Source organism: Ambystoma mexicanum, chromosome 9 (assembly GCF_040938575.1).
Source record: "Ambystoma mexicanum isolate Mex_15411 chromosome 9, UKY_AmexF1_1, whole genome shotgun sequence".
NCBI classification, from domain to species: Eukaryota; Metazoa; Chordata; class Amphibia; order Caudata; family Ambystomatidae; genus Ambystoma; species Ambystoma mexicanum.
In genome coordinates, this window is record NC_090931.1 from 1,020,520,275 (window position 1) to 1,020,542,328 (window position 22,054).

The 22,054-nt window shown below is 49.9% G+C and overlaps 1 protein-coding gene across 1 annotated transcript in view; it reads left to right on the forward strand.

Annotated features, from left to right (window-relative positions):
* Positions 1-22,054, forward strand: part of TTC21B (tetratricopeptide repeat domain 21B) — a 1,345,192-nt gene that overhangs the window by 1,255,511 nt on the left and 67,627 nt on the right. Inside the window, exon 27 of the mRNA XM_069616283.1 lies at positions 15,037-15,157. Coding sequence (XP_069472384.1) covers positions 15,037-15,157 — 121 coding nt within the window. The remainder of the gene's footprint in view (positions 1-15,036; positions 15,158-22,054) is intronic.

Below are 22,054 nucleotides of genomic sequence, written 5' to 3' on the forward strand. Positions count from 1 at the left end.
CCAAAGTGTGCAAGACTGATAGTACTGTGCCATCCACCCATCCTTTGTTTATTGAGAGACTCTCTAGACCCCGTGGGGTTGAACCTGGAGAAGGGAGTTGGTGGTGAAGCCATTCTGACATTCCCCTTTGAGACACCATTTTCATTTTGTATTGTCTTAAAACATTTGTAATTCTAAGGAGGAGGGCAAGGTTGGGTTTTCTTAGGATAGGCCTTTTTATTTTGACCAGACTGACTTGGACGTATTTGTTATTGTTTAATGGGCGAGATTACTCCCATTCTACAGCTAGGGCCTGTTAGGAATTTTACCATCTCAATCAAATGTGTAAGTAAAGGTTTTCAAAACTTGTATCCATTGCGTCTGTATCTGCTGCTCGATACCATGCCTTCTTCACATACACAACATTACACAAGCCCTCCCCTCTGCTCCCCCACTCCCAAACATACCAACACCTGGGACACCTTCCACCCCATCGACACAGACACAAATCTGCACACTTCTGAGGTGATGCATGTCCTCCTCATGCCGCATCCAGTTGCATCACCAGTTTCGCTCCACACTGGCTTATCCTCATCATCTCACACAATGCACTATACCATCTGCACTGAAAAACAGCCCCTCCCAAAAAACAAAAAAATCACCTCCCCCTCCCTGAAAAGTACTGCCCCATCACTATCCTGCCATACTTCAGCAGAATCATGGAATGCTTTCACTACCCAACTGCAACAACACATGATACACATGATATGATAAGTCATTTTTAACAAGGAAGGGGAAACTAGGCTTTGTGTCATTCAGATTGCATAAGTGCAGGGAAGAGGGAGGGGAGAAGTGCCAGGGGGTGAGGTGGAAGGGAGAAATGCAAGTAACTCAATAAGTGCTACCAGAGAGTGGCTCAAGTGCAGAGTGAAGGGACTGTAGGGTTGCAGATACAGATACTTAAGTGCTGGGGGGAGCCCAGAAACAGTGTAAGGGCAACTGGACATGGTGGAGCCTGGGCATGAGTTCAGTTGGTGTCTAGGAGACCAGTGTGTGGAGCAGTCAGGGACATCAGCAGGGGAGAGAAAACGGAAGCGAAAAGGAAGGTCTTGAGTTGCTTCCGGAACAGGAGATGGTTCTGCTGAAGTTTGTAATTTGTTTTTGGCAGTGTTGAAATATGATGGGTGTTTTGGTGGCTTTCTTGATAAATCACTAAAAAAGTAAACCGCTATTTATAATGAACAAAGGACTTTTATTATTATTACTAATGGGTGAGGAGAATGAATAATGTGATATCATTGGTGGGAGGATCGAAACCACAGCCCTTGCAGCTGTTTGCTTCTAAGACAAATGTTTTAACCACTGGTTCACTAACACTCTGTCAAAGATGCACGTCTGTGAAAATATGAACCTACTTTAAATGCAAGAAACCTAATCCCATACTGGAAAAAGCATGCATGTGCAGGTCCTGTAGAATGACGGAGAGACTTCATTGCAAAACGTTAGACAACTTCTTGCACTCCTGTATCAGCTGTTTATTGGGGATATTTTGGGGCCAAAATAGTGGCAAAATGTGCTGATAAAATAAGAATTTTGCAGCATTACGAAAAAAGCAGTGTGTTTAAAGTTTGCTCTAACGTATAGTAGGACACTGTTGTGATATGGTCCAGTCACTGCAAAGTAAAGTAAGAATGGTAGAAATCCACCTTAATTCCTACCCGAACCAGATCAGAAACAAAGAGAATATTTTTGTAGGAAACAAGAAAACAGATTTCTCCAGCATGGGGTCTGGCATGGATTCACATGCTCATGAATATTCCCCGTCGTCAGGCTGGGAATCCTCGGTAAAGAAAAAACCAGTATCAGTTTCGTTTCTGATCTGTCTTTCGTAGTAACAACCAATCACTGGTCTCTGCGTCATACTGACCACAGCCAATGACTGCCCTCTACCTAAGCACCGCCTCTGGCAGCCATCTTCAGATTTTTACCGCACGTTCATGTGTTGGGATCCTCGTGCTATTGCTCTCGAGCGTTAGTGCTATTTTTTCACGTTTTTTCTCAAAAACTTCGTTTTTTCGGTCAAAAGAGCCTCAAGCTCCACGACCCACTATCCGATCAACGGGGACCCGTGTCGGATTCGTCTGCGCCCCTCAAGGGTGAAGATTCGTCGAGCTACGCTTTTGGAGGACTCCAGAAGTTTCTCAGGCCCGGTCATGGCCCAGGAGAAGGGAAGCTCGACGCCCGGAAAGCTGTTCAGGGTCTGCCCTGGATGCCAGCTGCAGAACGTCTTCAAGGAGGACGAACACTCCTTTTGTCTCTACTGCCTACATGAGGACAAGACGCACGTGGAGAAGGACTGTGCGTTTTGCGGCAACATGTCGGAGCGGACCATGAAGGACCGCCATCAACGTCTCGCCAACTGGCTAGAAGGGAAGAGCCCGTCCGGCGAGAAGAAGAAGAAGAAATCTGAGCGGTCTTCTAAGCCCTTTGAGGACGCCCCGGCGACGGGGGTCCAACATAAGGCCAAGCACCGCGAGTCCGCTGGCACCGGGAGCGCCGAACGGTCGGGCTCTACGGTCGCCAGGCAGGGCGCACCCTCCCCGGCACCATCAACCTTGAGCCAACGCTCTGGGTCGGGTAAGAGGAAGGCCGAGCACCCGGCGAACCTCCTGGAGAGGCCCCGGTCGAGCTCGAAGGCCCCATCGGAGGGGGAGCGAGGCGGTGTCCCCCCCCTCAAGGATAAGGCGGTGAGCGCACCTAAGGTGGTGAAGGCCTTAATCCATCCGGCCAAGCCCTCTATCGAAACTGTCGCGGCGGCCCTGGCTCAGCCTGTGCAGGCTACACCAGTGGTGGCGACCTCGGGGCTCAGAGTCTCCCTGCCACCTCGGAGGGAGTCCTCTTTTGTGCCCATCGATAGGACCCCTGTGAAATCCCCCGTGGGGAAGAAAAAGGGGGGGCAGGGCGTCGTCGTAGATTCGGCCTCAACCTCGGAGGAGGAGTTGGTCGAAGTCTTAAGCCACGGCCTCGGCGTGGAAGAAGACCGACCCGTCGGGATGGATCCCGACGCAGGTGACGACGACATCGTCCAGGGTACCGACGGGGTCCCTGATCGCCCGTCGGATTCCCCTCTGCCAGCGCCGCGAGACAACTCGGCGGCCATTTTGTTGGCTATACAGTCCTTATGCTCAGAGATAAGGACGAGACTACCGTTGCCGACGGAACCTCTCCCGTCGGGGGACCCAGAACCGGGACCTTCTGGTGTTCCCCCTACCAAGAAAAGAAGGATCCACCCTCCGCCTCCTTTTCAGCCGTCGCGCCCCTTCCAGCCCTCCTCCCCGTCCACCCGAGGGGATGATACCGGGACTGACACGGCAGCGACGGGTACGGACGACGAGGTATACGACGAGGATGTACCGTCGTCGCCTCCCACCAGGGCTTCTCCGCCCGACGAGATTGGATCGTTCCACTCCATGATCTCCAGGGCATCCGAGCTTTTTCAACTCTGCCCTGAGGAGAAGAAGAAGGAAGGTTTCCTTTATCAGCGGCGCGAGGTCAAGAGGAAGACGGTCCTCTCAGTGCCTCTATTGGACGACATTTGGGATGAGGGCCTCGCCCTCCTCAAGAACCCTTCCACGACGCCAGCTAGAAGAGACCGGTACGAGAAGAAGTACCGGGTCCCGGACACGGCCCCCCTGTGCCTCCGGGCGCAGCCTACCCCGGACTCCGTCGTCTCCGCGGCGGCCAGGAAGAAAGCGGGGGGGGGGTGCGGCCTCCACATCGTCTTCCCCACCGGACGGTGAGGGAAAGAAATTGGACGCTATGGGACGCAGAGTCATCTCGTCGGCAGCGACGACGATTAAAGCGGCCAACGCCTTGGCTATCGTGGCCCGCTACGACAGGGAGCTCTGGTACAAACTGGCTCCCCTGCTGGACTTCCTGCCGGACGACAAGAGGACAGAGGCCCTGGAGATCCTGCAGGAAGGTGAGGTGGCGTCGGACCACGCCATTACCGTTGCGACGGACATCGCCGACACTGGGTTCCGCCAGTTGGGCAACGGCGTTTGCCTTAGGCGGCGTGGATGGTTCAAGGCTACGGACTTCCGTCAAGACGTTCAGACCAGAGTCCTGGACATGCCCTTCGATGGGAACAACCTGTTTGGCAAAACAGTGGACGATTCCCTTCAGGCCATTAAAGCGGACACTGAGACGGCCCGGGCCCTGGGAGTTCTGCAGCAACGACGGACGCCCTTTCAGAGCAGCGGAGGCAAGGGCGCCTCCAAAGGTTCCGGCGGCAGTTTCTCCACCTACCGTCAAGCGGCCCGCTCGTCGTCTCAGGAGGCCGACAGAGGACGAGGCAAGTCTGGCGGACTACGCCGTCGTCGCCAAGGAGGTCAAGGCGGCAAAGCCTCGTCCAAGCAGGATTGAACCGACCGTGGGGTCGGGCCCCCACCGAAGCACCCCGGTGGGAGGCCGGCTGGCGAGCTTCGTCAGCGTGTGGGAGTCCATCTCCACCGACCGTTGGGTGCTGGACGCCTTGGCCCGGGGCCACGCGCTCGAGTTTCAAAGAAGGTGTCCACGCGTCCCCCCCGTGGCCAGGAAAGAACTTCACGTCCCTCAACTTCTCCTGGAGGTAAAGGCGATGCTCAGGAAGGGCGCCATCGAACTCGTCCCAAAGAGGCTTCGGGGCTCCGGAGTGTACTCGAGATACTTCCTCGTGAAGAAGAAGACGGGGGGATGGCGCCCCATCCTGGACCTGCGACGTCTGAACAAGTTCATCAAGGCGCAAAAGTTCCGGATGGTCACCCTCCAGCACGTCCTGGGTCAGCTGGAGGAAGGAGACTTCCTGTCGTCGTTGGATTTGGAGGATGCCTACTTCCATATTCCCATCCTAAAGGGGCACCGAAAATTCCTCAGGTTTGTGGTCCAAGGGCGTCATTACCAGTTCAAAGCCCTCCCCTTCGGTCTACGGTCGGCACCCAGGGTGTTCACCAAGTGCCTCGCACCGGTGGCGGCGCAGCTGCGCCGCGAGGGGATCCACGTCTACCCCTACCTGGACGACTGGCTCATCCGAGCCAAGACGAGGGAGCTCGCCGTGGTTCACACGGCAAGGACCGTCCAACTTCTCACGGACCTGGGATTCTCCGTGAACTACGCCAAATCCCACCTGGTACCCGCGCAAGGCGCTCTGTTTCTGGGAGCGAGGCTCAACACATTGTCCCTTCTGGCCTCCCCTTCGGAGGAGAGGACCAGGACCATCCTGGGCAAGGTGCAACGGATGTTGGTGGCCGACGCGGCCAAGGTGAGGTCCATCAAGTCCCTCCTCGGAATGATGTCTTCCTGCATCTACCTCATTCCCATGTGCAGGCTCCGGATGCGCCCGTTGCAGGAGTTCCTGGACGCGCGCCGGATCCAAACGACGGGCAGCTTCGAGGAAAGGATCACTCTCGACGAGAGTTTCCGACGAGCGATCCGGTGGTGGGACACCCGCGCGCATCTGACGGCGGGCATGGACTTCCAGACCCCAGCCCACCAGGAGACAGTGACCACGGATGCCTCCCTGGAAGGGTGGGGAGCGCACACCGAAAATCTACACGCAGGGGGCCTTTGGCTCCCGACGGAGAAATCCTTACATATCAACGTCCTGGAGCTCCGTGCAGTGTTTTGGGCCCTCAGGTCCTTCCTTCCGTCCCTCAAGGGCAAGGTGGTGAGGATCTTCACCGACAACACCACCACCATGTTTTACATCATAAAACAGGGCGGAACCAGGTCCCCAGCACTGTCCAAGGAGGCGCAGGACCTGTGGCATTGGGCAGTTGCCCAAGGGATGTTTCTGGTGCCGTTTCATCTGGCAGGGATAAAAAACACCATCGCCGACTCACTCAGCAGGGAGCTGCGCTCGTGCCACGAGTGGGAACTACGGCAGGATCTAGTGGATCGCCTCTTCCGACGGTGGGGCACACCCCAGATCGACCTGTTCGCGACGGCGACGAACTCCAAGTGCCGGAGGTTCGCCAGCAGGTTTCCCCAGGCGAGGAGCATGGGCGATGCTTTCTCGTTCCCCTGGGAGGGCCTGTTCCTCTACGCGTTCCCTCCTTTGCCACTGCTAATCCGGCTCGTCAACCAGCTCAAGAGGTCACGGTGCAGGATGATCCTCGTCGCACCTGCGTGGCCGAGGCAGATATGGTTCCCGGACCTTCTGGACTTGTCAGCGTCCCCGCCGATCAAGCTGCCGGTGGACGCGGATCTGCTCTCCAGGGAAGGAGGCGCCATCCTCCACCACGACCCGAAATCGCTGAACTTGCAGGCCTGGCTCCTGCAGCGCTAGAGTTTGGAGGATACGACATACCGGCCGACTGCAGAGAGGTTCTTGCAAAGGCCAGGGCGTCCTCGACTCTTAAATGCTACGGACACAAATGGAAGAGGTTCTCTGTCTGGTGCCACGCACAGAAGATTAACCCTCTACGGATTACTGCTCCCCAAGTTCTGCCGTACCTGCTGACGCTGGCCAAAGCTGGACTGGCACACGCGTCCATCAAGATTCATCTGGCTGCGATCTCCCGATACACCAGGACCACGGGACGGACGTCCTTGTGGTCTCATCGTCTGGTGAAAGAGTTCATGAAGGGACTGTTCAGATCGTTCCCGCCGGTGAAGGCTCCGGCCCCGGCGTGGGAGCTCAACGTGGTGCTGACCAAGCTCATGGGACCTCCGTTCGAGCCTCTGCACTCGGCCCCGTTGAAGTTTCTGTCGTGGAAGACAGCGTTTCTTGTGGCCATCACCTCCGCACGACGGGTGGGAGAGATCCAGGCCCTTTCCTGCAAGGCCCCGTACTTGATTTTTCACGACACGAGGGTGGTGCTCAGGACGCACCCCTCCTTCATGCCCAAGGTACCGTCGGACTTCCATCTCAACGAACCCTTGGTGTTGCCTGTATTCTTCCCGTCGCCTTCGTCGCCGGCTGAGAGGACTTTGCACTCGCTGGATGTGGCTAGAGCGCTGAAGTTCTACGTGGACCGCACGAAGTGTTTTCGGAAGACGTCACAACTCTTTGTGAACTTTGGACCTGTCAATCAGGGGAAGGCTCTCTCGAAGGCTTCCATTTCCAGATGGCTCTCCGGCTGTATCATGTACTGTCATCGGTTGGCAAACCGACCCCTGCCTGGCCGTCCGAGAGCCCATTCCACCAGAGCGATCGCAGCTACCACGGCGTTCCTTTCTGGTGTGCCCCTGCTGGACATATGCAGGGCTGCTACGTGGAGGTCGACGCACACCTTCACGAAGTTCTACTGCGTCGATCGGGATTCCAGGGAGGAGTCCAGGGTCGGCCAAGCAGTGCTGCGCAACCTGTTCGCCTGAGGTGAGCCTGGTGAGGAGGTAAGATGCTTAATGTTGAGTTTGATGCAATGCTTAATGTTGAGCCTTTGCCACCTCCCGTGGTTGTGCATGTGTGTACTGCTATGTATTCTTTATTCATGAGCATGTGAATCCATGCCAGACCCCATGCTGGAGAAGGAACAAGTTACTTAGCTATAACTGTTGTTCTCCAGCATGGGTCTGGCATGGATTCACATGCGAACCCTCCCGCCTACCCCTCTGCGGCTCTTCACTTGGTCATACTGCCACTTCACGTGCTTCCAAATCTGAAGATGGCTGCCAGAGGCGGTGCTTAGGTAGAGGGCAGTCATTGGCTGTGGTCAGTATGACGCAGAGACCAGTGATTGGTTGTTACTACGAAAGACAGATCAGAAACGAAACTGATACTGGTTTTTTCTTTACCGAGGATTCCCAGCCTGACGACGGGGAATATTCATGAGCATGTGAATCCATGCCAGACCCATGCTGGAGAACAACAGTTACAGGTAAGTAACTTGTTCCTTATCTACCTACCCAAGGATCAATAGCAATACAGTTAAACTCACGCTTCTATTAATGCCAGGTGAAAGATTACCTGGCAGTTTGCAGAATTTGCAAACTTCTTCCCCTGCTCCTGTGTTGTGGACTGCTCTGGTTGTTGATACTGCCCCTGTGAGAATACGCGAGGCCGTGGGAATGCTGTGATATGGCTGCGATTTCCCTCGAACCCTTCTTCACAGAATGTAGTGAGCATGCGTTTACCCATATAGCCTCACCTGTTTATTTATGAGGATGAGCTCTCAGGGGCACCTTAAATAGACCTAGTTTCTTCACTGGTCCATGTGCGTGGCAGCCCAGAATGGCTGTGGCTGATCCACTTCAAAGGTAAGTGTTCTTCAACAATGATTATTGTCCGTATTCTTTTGCAATGTTGTTTTTCCGTGATTATCGTCTGTATCCCTTGTAATGTCTTACCTTCTCCCCAATAGGTGATGAGAGGCCCAGCGGAGTCGCAGTGTTGGAAGTGAGCCCCAATGGAGGTCTAAGGAGTTTACAATGTCCCAAATAGATGGTAAGTTTGGTTCTAAGGTCAAGCGCGAGGATTGTGTTGCGCGCGACTTTAGCGTAATGTCTTTATGTTGTTATTAACCTTATTTGTCCTTTTCTCCTGCAGGGATGGGCTGGCGAAGTCCGACAGGAAGCAGCTATCCGAAGATCTGCCGGTGCGTGATGGATGGCTGGATCCGCGAGGATGCTGGCCGAGATGAGCTCCCGAGTAAGTGTTGGAAGCCCGGAAAAGGTAAGGATGCTCTCCGACTGCGGTGACTGCTGGAATCGGGTAAGATGCACTGCAGGCGATGATTATTGCTGGAGTCAGGTAAGATGCGCTTCAGGCGATGGTATGGCTGGAATCAGGTAAGATGCGCTTCAGGCAATGGTGTTGCTGGAGTCAGGTAAGATGCACGTCCGGCGATGGTATTGCTGGAATCAGGTAAGATGCGCTTCAGGCAATGGTATTACTGGAATCAGGTAAGATGCGCTTCAGGCGGCGGTGAGCGTTACGCTGCTATAAGCAGACTAATGCGAAGCGCTTGCTTGCGGGCGGGGCAAGCGTAAATAGCCTGGACCCAGCCACGCCCCTTTGCTCTGCCTTGTGGCCCCACCCTGCCACTCCCAGAAGATGCTGCACGTGCAGCCCAATGTATTTCTATGACCACGCCCGACATGGATGCACGTGGAGGCCCTGCAGGGGAGGAAATAACCTGTGCACCAGAATAAAAGTGTGCAGCGCACACTTTCTCATGAGCCTGACGCCAAAGGCACCAGGACTGAGTCCAGCTGGACCCTTTGTGATGAAGCTTGTGGTCCTTGCTCTGTGGCCATGACAGTGGCTGAATGACCTTGGGATCAAAAGGTAGAGGGGGGAGTATATTGGAACAGATTATCCCACCACATTGAGAGGGCATCTCCCAGGGATTCTGCTCCCTTTCCCTTCAAGGAGGCATATTTTGCAGCATTTCCTGTTCTCCATGGGTGGCAAAAAGATTGATTGATGGGAAACCAAACATCGTTAAGATCTCATACGCTGATTGGGAATAAAGTTCTACTCAATGTGGCGGTGTGCTTGCAGAGGCACTTGTGAGAAACCTGAGGGTGTTCTCAAAAGTAGACCTCAGGAGTCCCTTGTTGAGGTGGCCAAGGGAGGGCTGGCGCTCTCAGATCCCAACCCTGGGTGTGGATAAAAGGTATAGCACGACAGCACAGTATGAGCAAGGCAAACCGCACGATGTGAGAGCCAGTTCCATATGGCAGTTCAAGAGGAGTCGAGAGGAGACCAGGGGGAGAAGTGACTTTGCCCTTATAGACAGAGACCGATAAAGCCTCACGAGAAGGATTTGTAAGGCCAGGAACAATGGCCTATGTGTGCTGTGCCAAATGTCAACGGTACACGGGCACCTCCTCTGCTGAAAGCCAAGCAGAGGAGAGACAAATGGCCCCATGGTACCGGCCTTGACTCTACAGACAAGGAAGTAAAGCTGTTCAACACAATCAGTCAGTCGAAGGAAGAACCGATAAAGAAACCAAACTGTTTTGAACGAAAGTAGCAAGTGGATTAATTAACTTTGAGCAAACAAAGAACTGTGTGGTATAAACTGTGTGGGAAAACTAGCAGAGCAGAGTCAGGCACCATGTGGGTGCATGCTCATGGTGATTACTCTATTGTTGAAACTACAGATACCAGAAGGCCGTAGGAGAGCTGCCAAGATAGGTCAAAGTGGTCATACAGGAGTTCCAGCAAAAGCCCTGTACAATAAGTCGTTCACCTATGAACTGTAGAGAAAGTAAGGGAAGTGAATCCTGTATCATGAGAAGGCAAGGAGAGTGAATCCCGCATCAAGAGAAAACAAGGGAAATGAATCCAGCAAATACTGAAAGCAAATCGAATGTGCAGTTGGCGAGCGTGAACCCGGACGAGGGAAACCGATAAAGAAGGGGCGAAGTCTGAAGTCCTGAAATACAGTGTGTTGACAAGAGTGAACCCAAGCAAGGGATGTCCACAAGTGAACTGTGTTTATAAAGACATTGTAAGACAAGGAGAAAGTGCACTGTCCCTCTTGTCATTTGATTTGGAGTCCAAGCCCAACCGAGGGAGATCCAGGGGTGAAATGTTATCACCCAACGTTTGCTGAAAAAGGAACTGTTTGAGTAGTCGAGAAAGACTGTGAGAGCTGTGCGCCCAGAAGAGGGGGACCCAGGGGTGTGGCCATCACCCAAAGTATTTATAGAACAGAAGAACCAGGCCCTCGAGGGTAAGAGACTTTTTGTTGGAAAGAGACCGTTAAGCCATCAGAGAACCCAATAGCTGGAGCGGAACTGTCGGCTCCTACTGGGGAAAGCTTGAGTGTGTGCTGTGCTCAGGAGACCCACCTTGTCCCATGCTGAAAACGTGGGGCAGGGAGACCCCTGGCAATTACATCCTTACTTACTATTTTAGAACACTTCTTCCTTTACTGAAACCCTATTCCACACTTCTTTTGTATTTAGCGAAAGGATTGGCAATAGGTTTTTCTTAGTATAGCCCCTTTTATTTTGACACAAGGCCACTAGGACTGCCTTATTTTCATTTGATGGTCGACGCTTGCTCCATCTTAGATTTAGGTTTAGCTTGGGTGTTTTTCCACCCTGCATGACTAGTTCAATAAACATGGACGAAGGAGGGGCAAAGACAGAACAGAGATCTCCAGCGCTTGCAAGAATATCAATTTGAGTATGTTAAGGCTGCAGGTGATTGGTGATCTGTGGGTGTATTGCCCTACACTCCACAATTTAAGTGAAACATTACATGAGATTAACCAATCAAACTGCGCCAAACATAAGTTTGGCGCAGTTTGATTGGTTAATCTCATGTAATAGTTCAATAAACACCCTTAAACTGTGATCACTTGTGTATGTATTTACTGTTGCTACCATGAGTTCCTTACACAGTTGTCTGGCTGAACACTAAGCACTCCTGCTCCTTGAGAGCCAACTGGGTAAGTACTCTTGGTACAGTGTCAAACCTGAAGAGTCAATTTCCAGAGTGGCGATGATCTGGTACACCATGTTTGTTCACATAAAACACAGCCCCTGTGCTATCTGTGAAGATCAAAAATCAGAGAACTGGGATCGAAGGAAGGAAAGCCTTTAAGGCCAGAAAGATGGATCCAAAATGTTGATGCACAATTCCTTGATTCAACTGGCTCCACAGAATGTGAATACATTGAGGACCCATCATCAACGTTTTCAAGGAAAGCTATCCAAGACTCATTATCAACGTATTCAGGGAAAGCTATCCATCATCAAACTGATTTTAAATGTCAGGAGTTTTAAAAAGGTAGGGCGCGCAGCAAGTTGTGGAAGATCACAATTTTCCCATTTGCTTTCTGGGAAGCAGGGAGGAGCATTGATTAAGTCTACATTATGGCTCCACTGTAGAAGTAGGTGCAAATGGGTACATGGCATCCTGAGTAACGCAAAAGGCACATCCAGGGCACATTAGTCTGATGGTTCTTTGAAAATGTATTGTTCGTTTCTAGGTATAACTCAAACTGCTACAAAAGGATCCATTCCTGCAAAGGGAAAGTACTTTCCTGATTAGTGCTCGAATGTTAATGTAGATCAGAGTAAGAACCAAAACAGATGTATTCTCATTGATCACAAAACTCAGCCCCTGACTGAGGGTGGAGTACACTTACTTAATGCTTGCTGCCATAGCGAGCCAGTCATCCAGGTAGATGTGAATTCCTGCCTATAGAAAAGCCACAGCAACTGTTGACATTACTTTTCGTGAAAGCCCTTAGAGCACTGCCGAGTATAAACGGGAGGACTTGGTATTGCTATTTGACACCTGAATTGAAGTCCCTTGCCTGGCTCTTGGGTTGAAGCATTGGGTAGCCATGGGTAACGGTACTGCAGCCCACTGACCAATGCTGGACTCAAGGCAGTGTGAGGACAAACTCTTGGAACAGCCCAACTGCATGACAGGAGCTTGTCATCAGGAGAAATCTGTCACGTTTTCCCTTTAAGGGAACTTCAAAGTCAGATTATGTCCTAGAAATGTACCACCCACTCTTTTTCCAGTACTCTCCAACTCGGCCAGACTTTCCACATTTCAGACTTATGGGGCAGGAACGAGGAACCTGCTCAGGTTAAATGAGAGGGATCACCTTGGTAGGTGAGGGTCATATAGAAGTGCAGAAGCAGTGTAAGAATCCACAACTGTGAGCTACCATGCTGAAGAAATCCTTGATTTAATATATTATAGCCACAAGCTGGTGAGGAAAGAATTAGCCACAGAGCGCACTCCACTGTGGCAGCCAATGCATGCACGTTTTGAAAAAACATGGTGGCAGCCAGCTTATGTAAAGGCTTGGTTTATGGATCCATGTAGGAGATTGGCTGATAATCCTAAATGGTGAGAGTGCTGTGGGCAAAAACAGCAGTAACCAATTGTAGAGGAGGAGCCTACTCCCACCCTCTTGTGGCAGACAGGCAGATATGATACTTATGGCAAATGCCCTCCCCTCTTGTCCAACATTGTAAAAATCAGGAGTATTGTCTATTTAGGTAGTTAAGATGCCCTTATTCAAGGCAAAGTACATTGGAAATGGGTAGCACTGGACACACATATTTAGGGCAACATTGGACATAAAAGTATGCTTACATTACGCACTACATTAAAACACAGAATCTAGATTTTTGATGTAAAATATAGGTTAGCAAAAGCCAGTGTATTATAAATAGCTGTAGGTCTCAGAATCTTATAAGTATTTAAAAAAGTGCTGAAAGACCATAGGCCAGCTAACCGCCGGCTGGAAAGTTGCCTACAGACATAATGGAGAAGGTTCACAATGGACCTAACCCGGGGAGCACAAGGACACAAACTAACCAGGTAGTGTAATAAAAGGGAAGAGGAAAAAAAAAACTTCCAAAAAAATGAAATACCAAGTCGAGACAACACAGTCTGTTTAAAAAATTTATAACATCAAAAAAACAAGCTGGTTTCCAGGAAGATGCTAAACACATAGCAAGGGAACCCAGTCATTTTATCAAAAATGAAAGAGTGGTAAGTTTTACCAAAACCCCAAAAATCGAAATAAAATTGAACATTTTAATTGAATATAAATATGGTAGTTGAGTAAGGGGTAAAAATTGATGGGTTTGGGTTAAAAAGATAGAAAAACAGGGGTGTTGGATGTGACCCTCCCCCCCCAGCCACCCCAAATAAAATAAAAAATGCAGTATTTTTTCTGTATTTTGACTTCGGTGAAATTTACCACTCTGATTTTACCTTTGGTAAAATCGCATATAACCATAGCAAGAGATCCAAAATGCTTGGCCAAGAGGAGTCCGAGTGAAGAGGCAGGGTCAAAGCCAGACTATCCGCCATAGGCAATCAAAACCGACGAGAGATCCAAAAGGCAAACAAGACCACCAGAAAAACAGAGTCAAATGTTGTTCAAGACAAAATATCCGATGAAGACAAAACTAATCACGAGATCACAGGGAATCTGCTCAACTTAAGAACTGCCAGGTATTCTGCTGCTGACCTTTACAAACAGGAGATAGTGGGCATCATGGGATGCCTGATACTAAGGGCATCTCAGGTTGCATGATGTCATTGCACATCGTCCCCGAGTGGCATAACATCATCGTGCACACCTGGACCGGCACGTCTGGGGCATGTAGTGAGGCGGCGGCTTTGATAGCACTGATGTAAGCACAATGGTAACAGGGTGTCTGCTGTGGTTCTGCACACCCGGGCCACGGGGGGGGGGGTGGTGGTTCCTGACAGTCTTTCCACCACTGTCTGTGTATTGTTGATCTTAATCGTCTTTGACCTTACCCCTACTACAAACCATAGATAGTGATGGTGAGGGTGCCAAAAAGGAATGTGGAGGTAGGCACCCCCAAAATCTGCAGCCACGGTCTATGATGGAGTAACCATCTGTTACTTCTGCAGAGGTAGGTGCATCTTTAACTGCTACACATCCACAATAGTTTGTGTTCCTTATTTTCCAACACGAATAACTTGGAGATGAAAAATCTGTGGGGATTCAGAGGTGGAACATGTTTGATTGCTCTCAAAAGCAGATGTTATATCTCCTGAAAAAGAACCTGGAGATATGGAACTGGGACTAGAGGAAAAGAGAAAGGATGGAGAGATAAGAAAATAGTTTTTTTAGGAGATGCTCATCTTGTGTACCAGCAAACTTAGCTCTAAAATAGTTACGTTTTACTAGCCGTGGCTTGTAGAGAAAATGTTTTGTAAATGCTTTATTTGGACACTAATATTGATATCTGGACCATTCGTCTTGAAAGGCTTTTTCCATCTCCCTGACTGTTTCTGCTCATCCCCTTTCCCAATGTCCTTTTTCCGGTTTTGTTTTTAACCCCGCAGAACACAATCGGGCTGCCACCCTCGGCCGCGGCACAATTTGCCTCTGCATGGACAAGGCTCAGTGCTTTAAGACTACAATAATAGCGATGTTTGCACTTTACAAGAGAAATAACAAAACGTAACAGACACGGATGTTAAATCAGACTACTATAACAGTTAATTGTATTTCAGAAATTGTATGAATTGAACATCGTCTTCCAGAGCATGATGATTGATGCCAGATATGGATTTTCTAAATTCTTAATTTTCTCTTCTTTGAACAGTCTTGTTGTAAAGCCTATGAGTATATGGGATACATAATGGAAAAAGAACAGTCTTACAAGGACGCTGCACAGAATTATGAAATGGCTTGGAAATATGGAAATCAAACAAATCCAACAGTCGGTATGTACACACCTGTTGTGCGTTTATATATATTGAATTTGATTTTTGCAACAAAATATTGCTAGTTTGCCAACCATTTTATGAAATGAGAGCATTGCACAGAAATAGGAGTGGTCATAGTGAGTAACTAGGAAAATAAGAGTATTGAAAATTGAAATTTTAGTGTAAAAGGAAGAGCAAGCATAGTAGACGAAAAAGCCAGGCTCTAGGATGTGCAGACATATGGAGAGGAAGAGACGTAAGGCAATGTCCCCATCACAACAATCAATTTAAGCAGGATCAAATGGCAAACCAGGACAAACAGGAGGGACACTCCCCTTAGAATGGGTTCCGTTTGAAGAGGGTGCCCAATGTGGGACGCCTTAGAGATGCTTAGTAGATAGGGGTCATGTGACACGTTCACCTGATCGCTGCAGTCCAGGAGTTTTTCATGGGACAACTAAATAAAAATAAGCATTCACCAGCCATTTCCCTTACTGCTGCTGGCAATCAGTAAATTCACACTTCTAATGGATTCTTTCCTCCCACTGATTCCTCATCTATGATATTCCTATCCCAGCACAGCTGTTCTTCTGCAAATTTTCTGCCACCAGGGGGCTCCTCTTTGTCTACATCCGATGCCTCTATGTGCCTCAGTGCCGGATAGGACGTTGGTGCCAGTTTATATAGCAGCGCCGTGGCCCATGATCTCAGTTCCTTTTTACCACGCACTCTGTTAGCTAATCGGAAAACACACTCATCGAGCATAAACATTTTTTTGTTTAATCCGTCTAAGGCCTTGGTTTTCAACCCATGTGTGGATTGCGGCCAACAGATGTCGGTCTTGGATCGTCCCTATATCTGCATATACTGCTTGAGTTGCTGGACATGTCATCTTGCCTCCATGGTACCTTCTGGGGAGAGTGGACTTGCTCTCCCAATCGGAGGGGCGGGTCCTCCATCTATACCTTAGCAGCCTGAACCTTCATGCTTGGCTACTGAGAGGCTGAGATACAAGCAGTGCACCTTGTCGGACAATATCATTGATTGCTTCTTTCAGCTAGGAGGCGCACTGCAAAATCCTTTTATACTTGCAGGTGGCATATATTTTCGACATGGTGCCGGGAGAGGGACCTAGATCCTTTATCCTGTCCTCTGTCCCATGTGTTGGATTTTCTGCTATCTTTGGCTGAGGCAGGGCTGCAGATAGGCACTGTGAGTGTTACCTCACTGCTATTTGTGTTCAAAGGTTTCCCAGAACAGGGCTTGTTTTTCACAATGCCCACTGTTATGCATTTCTTGCGGGGGTTGTATAACCAGTTTCCTCCCTGCAAGTTTGAAGTTCTGACATGGGATTTAAAATGAGTTTTAGAGTTTCTTATGGACACTCAGTTTCAGACCCTTCATTCAGGTCCTATTAGCTTGCTCACCCGTAAGGTGATTTTTCTGGTTGCCGTTACTTTGACAAGATGGGTGAGTGAACTCCCCATGGCATTGTCCGTTTTACCTCCCTATTTGTTTTTTCCAAATCGAAGGTGACTTTGAGAGTTAGTCTTTACTTTCTGCCGAAGGTGGTCTTGGATTTCCATCTCTCTCAGAAGATCAATGTTCCTGTGCTTTTTCCTCCTCCTCAACCTTCCAAGGCAGAGGCACGATTCCCTCGGCTGGACCCGGTATGGGCCCTGAAGTTCTACGTCTCTCGTACTAGAGAGGCTATGAAAGATTACTGTTTTTTGGTTGGTTACCTTTGGGCTCGTGCTGTCAGGGATGTCACCAAGCAGACCCTGTCCAGGTGGATTATTATCTGTATCTCAGAATGCTATGATCCGGATGGGAAAAATGTGCTTGAGGATCTCGGGGCTCATTCTACCAGGTTTTGGCTGCCACATCCGCCTTGTAGAGGGGAGTTCTGGTCCTGGACCTTTGCCAGGTGGCAACGTGGGCACCTTTGCACACGTTTGCTTAGTACTGTTGCATGGATTCCCTTTCGGGTCAGGATGACTGTTTCGGGCAGTCCTCCAGAGCTTTCTGGTTTAGTTAGTGTTCTTGCTTCCTCCCTCCTCCAGGTTTACATACTGCTTTGGGAATATATCATAGATGAGTTATCCATGGTAGAGAAGAATCCATTATTAGAACAAATTACTTAAATCTCAGTAATGTTCTGTCTGATGATGTTCCTCCCACGGATTCCTCCTTACCTGCCCCTCTTGCAGGAAGCTAGTCCACCACCGGTTCTACTGTCTTTTAGCTTCAGAGTGCCAAGGACAAAGGGTGGAACTGATGTCATGGGGCGCAGCACCGCTATATATACTGGCCTTGATGTGATATCCGGTGCTGGGCATGCAGAGGCGTCGGATGTAGCCGACGCAGAGCCGTGCTGTAGCCCCTTGCAGCGGAAAGGTTTACAGAGAACATTGGGACAATGATATCATAGATAAGAAATCCCTGGGAGGAACATCCATCAGAAAGAACATTACTGAAGGGTAAGTAATTTGTTCTTCACTGCCCTTGCTTGATGGAATCCTGGGGGTCATGTGACCAGATGGCATGATCTCTGCAGTCAGGGAATGTAAAAAGTGGGGTGGTCCCAGAGGCCACAGGTGTTCACAGGACAGCCAAATGAGAATGGGAGCTCACCAAGCCCAACACTGCACTGCTGCGGGATGATGGCAAATACAAAGCTGGCAGCAGTTGTGTCTACATGTTTATTTTGTATTTAGTTTTTTAGAAATACAATATGCCAGAGTGAGCATGCAACAGTCCACTTGAGACACCAAGAACAGGTCAACAACTTAATTTTCTTTTGAGTAAGGCTTACAATAAATGCCTATATACAAGGGAGTAAAGCAAGAGAGTGGTTGTCATGTTACAAGTTCATGGGCTACCTGCCTCTGGGCGACCCCATATAGCCAGCACTCCTGCTAGGGCCAGGGCTTCACCACACCTTTGAAAAGCAAGGCACACTGCTAATCACTACTGCAACTGATGCACCTCTCCCCACCACTGCTTCAGTTCTAGCTCCTGACTTTGTTCCCAAAGGTTGTGGATTGCCTGTCACGGGCACAAAGATGACCGTGACCATGCAGAGTTGGTGTTCTCTTTCGCCACAGTGCGACCATATAAGGGGATTTTGGCTCCCTCACCTGCCCAGGAGAACCCTGCTCTCATCGAAAATCTATTTAAACTGCACTATCCAGCCTGCAAGTATGGCAAGAAAGTGAGTTCCCCACTAGCCTTGCTCCTCATTTCAAAGGTGCCGCTGCTGCCGCCCAAGTGTCCAGTCTGCTTTTTGTCAGAACCTGACGGTGGTCTTGTGTTAATTATCAAAACAGTAAACAGGCAGGACATGCATGCAACCAGTGAGGGAAAATAGGCCTAAAATGGCTTGACAGATTCTGAAACCTTTTACTTAAGAACCTTTTCTTTAGTTTACCCAAAATCCTTCACGGCTCGATGTCGCACAGATTGTTTTTTTCCCCTAACTAATTGGTCGCACATAATGTGGAGTTCGTAAGAGTTTTATTATTGCTGTTTTCCTGTTCTTCAGTGATTTGCTTGCCTTTGACTACTCGACGGCTGTTTGACACCTGATCTTGTCTACCAACATCCCATCCTTGACTGCTCAGCGTCTGTTTTCCACATGGCCTTGGCCATCCGGCCCGGGCCTTTACAGTAGGGAAAGTGGGGGCCTTGTTTGTGCTGACTTCTCTAGAGAATGCCTTTCCTTTACCCCTTCTCTACCCTTGCTTTTGGTCTGGCTGCCGTTTCCCTCTGCTATGGAGAGGACGCACTTAAAATTGTGCCCGTCCTGCAACAGCAAATTCCCTTGGAAAGACACCCATCGCCGATGCAGTCAGTGTCTCACTAGTGATCACGACGAGCGTACCTGTAAAGCCTGCAAACTCTTTCAGCCTAAGAACCTGGAAGACAAGCCTACGCAACGGTGGGCGGCCTACACGATGCAGGCCGAGACTTGCTCCACCGGTGCCTCAGACGAGGAATCTGTTGGCAGCGGCAGCATCCGGTTTGGAGGCCGTCGACTTTACTGTGGAGCCCCTGCTCACATGTCCATCCCTGGCTGCGACAAGAATGCCGCCGGCAGTGCTGTGGGGGCAGTCAAATACAGATGAGAAGGGTACACACGCACCACCTACTCTATAACTCTCAACCTCCAAACCTTCCCCGGCGGATCAATCGAGGAAACTTTCCACACCTGCCGGCCGGACGAAATCTTTGGCATTTCGGCACCCTCTGTGCAACCACCTGCACGGTCTACGCAGGGCACAAAATCTTCCTCTGTTGAGGGCGTTTACTCTAAATCTCTGTCTTCCGGCATGGTACTGTTGAAAGGCATGGTAGCGCCGAAAGACGCATAGCCTCGAAGGGCACGCTTGCATCGAAAGACATGCCGAGACAGGCCCACTCGTCAAAAAGACTCTACCTAAGCCCCAGGAGAAGCTTTCCAAGGCTATTACGCACATGTTTGACGGACTAGCCACTCATCCACTTTCTAGGGCCCTGCACCAGGACCATCTCCCTCTACACGACTCTCTCCCCCCTCTCCTCTCCTAATCCCTCTGGCTCTTCTAAATGGACCAGGGACAGATTTGAAGCTTACATGGACAAGTTCATCAATTTCTCAGGCCAATTTGATGACATCTTGAAGAGACATAGGGAAGTTGACTCCTGTCCTGGCCCTCCTAAATCACAGAGGCTCCACTCCCCAAGTGCTAATTTCCCTTCCGTGGAGGATTCCCATCAGGACCCCCAGGGTGAATATTTTTCTAGATGATCAGGATGATCTTAACAGGATGTTTTTTACATCCAGAACTCTGGCCAGGACGGCCAAGATCCCACAACTCAGGACCAAGAATGGAACCCTGTTTATGACCTTGACCCTGGTAAACATTTTCTGGATGCTCCTTCTGTCACCCAATCCAGGGACTCGTCGCCTATAGACAACCAGATCATGTTCAGCAACCTTCTGAAAATAGCTGCTGACCTCTTCCAGATTACCACACAAGAAGCCGTCCCTGATTCAGACTTTGTGGGAAATATTCTTAAGGAGAAGACTCCAGTCAGTCAAGCCATTCCTTTGCTAAACTCAATCAAAAAGCGCCTGTCACCTTCATTGCTCACACGTGCTGTGAATCCCTATGTGAATCCCTATGTGGAGAAGATGTTCCTCCCAGCTCCTTCCGACCTGCTGTAGATCAGGGGCCACGCCATCCCTGACTTCCTAGTAGTTACTACTACACGGAAGAGGGCTGGGGTACCACTGTCCTCGTCGGAATCTCCTCCTGACAAAGACTGCAAGAAATTGTATGCCCTTGGCAAGCATGTCCCCACCTCTTCTGCATTGTCCAGCAAAATTGCTAACACCAACACGCTCCTCGCGAGTTATACTGAGGTTCAGTGGGGCCTTGTCCAGGATGGCCTCCAGGAGATCCCGGAACCCACTCGTACCTGCAATTTCGCCTGTGGTGGCGGAGGGGTGGCAAGTCACCCAGAATATCCTAAAAAATACCTTGGACCAAAATTGCAGGAGATATCCTTGCACAGGGGACCCGTCTCAAGTGCCACGCTTGACTGAAGAATTCAGGTTTTAAACCAGAAACTCAAGGCTCCGTGATTAATAGGCCAGTGGAGGAAGCCAACATTTTTCAGGAAAGCGGTTGAGGAGGCACTGGAGACCGCCAAGAAAGAGCACAAGACCCTGAAATCGCTGAATCAGATCTCAGCCAAGCCCTTCATACAGCGAGGGCATTCCTGTTCCCACTCTCGTCATGGACAGTGCGGTTCGGGGGGGATCCAACTGTGCCTCCGCGTAGGGTTCCCCCGGTGGTTTTCAATCTTCTCAACAGAGAGGTTTTCGACAGGGGGAAAGGCAGAGGTAGAAACTCTGCCTCCAAGTGACTCAGCGGTACAGGTCCCCTCCCACACTTCCCCAGTTGGGGGACATTTTACATTTTTTGCCCATGCGTGGGAGGGGATCAGATCAGTGGGTACTCAAGACCATCGCCCATAGGTACTGCATCGAGTTCCTCCAGCCACCCTTCTACCATCCACCCGGAAGCAGACTACTGTCGCCAGAACATCTACACAACCTTTTGGGACAAGGTACAGGTCCTGCTGGAAAAAGGTGCCATCAAAGTTGTCCCTCATCTCCAGGTTAACAAGGGTATTTATTCTATATACTTCCTTGTACCCAAAAAGGATCCAACCATGTGCCCTGTTTTAGATCGGCATCCTGTGAACAAATATGTCAAACCACAAAGGTTAAGGATGACAACACTTCAGGAGGTAATCCCGCTGCTGCGGCAGGGGGATTACATGGCCATATTGGACATGAAAGATGAATACTTTCATATTTCAATGTTGCCAGCGCACAGAAAGAACCTCCAGTTCAAAATAGAGGACACCCACTATCAGTTCAAAGTTCTACCCTTCGGCATTGCCTCAGCCCCAAGGGTGTTTACAAAGGTACTAGTGGTAGCACCGGCTCACCTTTGCAGGCAATCCATCCCCATATATCCTTACCTGGATGACTGGCTCATAACCGGGCACTCGTACGGAACATGCCTGGGAAATACCCAGAAGACAGTAGATCTCCTATTCAATTTGGGATTCTCTATCAACAAGAAGAAATCAAGCCTGGTCCCAGCTAAGTCAAATAATTTCTGGGGGCACTAATTCGGACAGAAGACAGGCACGTCTTCCCCTCCAATGAGAGGGTTCAAAACATGCTGTTCCAGATCTTTCATTATGTAGCCAATCACTGTAGAACCGTTCGCAAGGCTGTTACTCACCGGATAGGTGATTGGCTGAACAGATTATCTGGTTCGGGACTTAGGTCCTAGGTTAACTGTAGAGCTCGTGTTAGGCCTAAACCTGAGCCTCCTCTCTTTGAGGGATGTA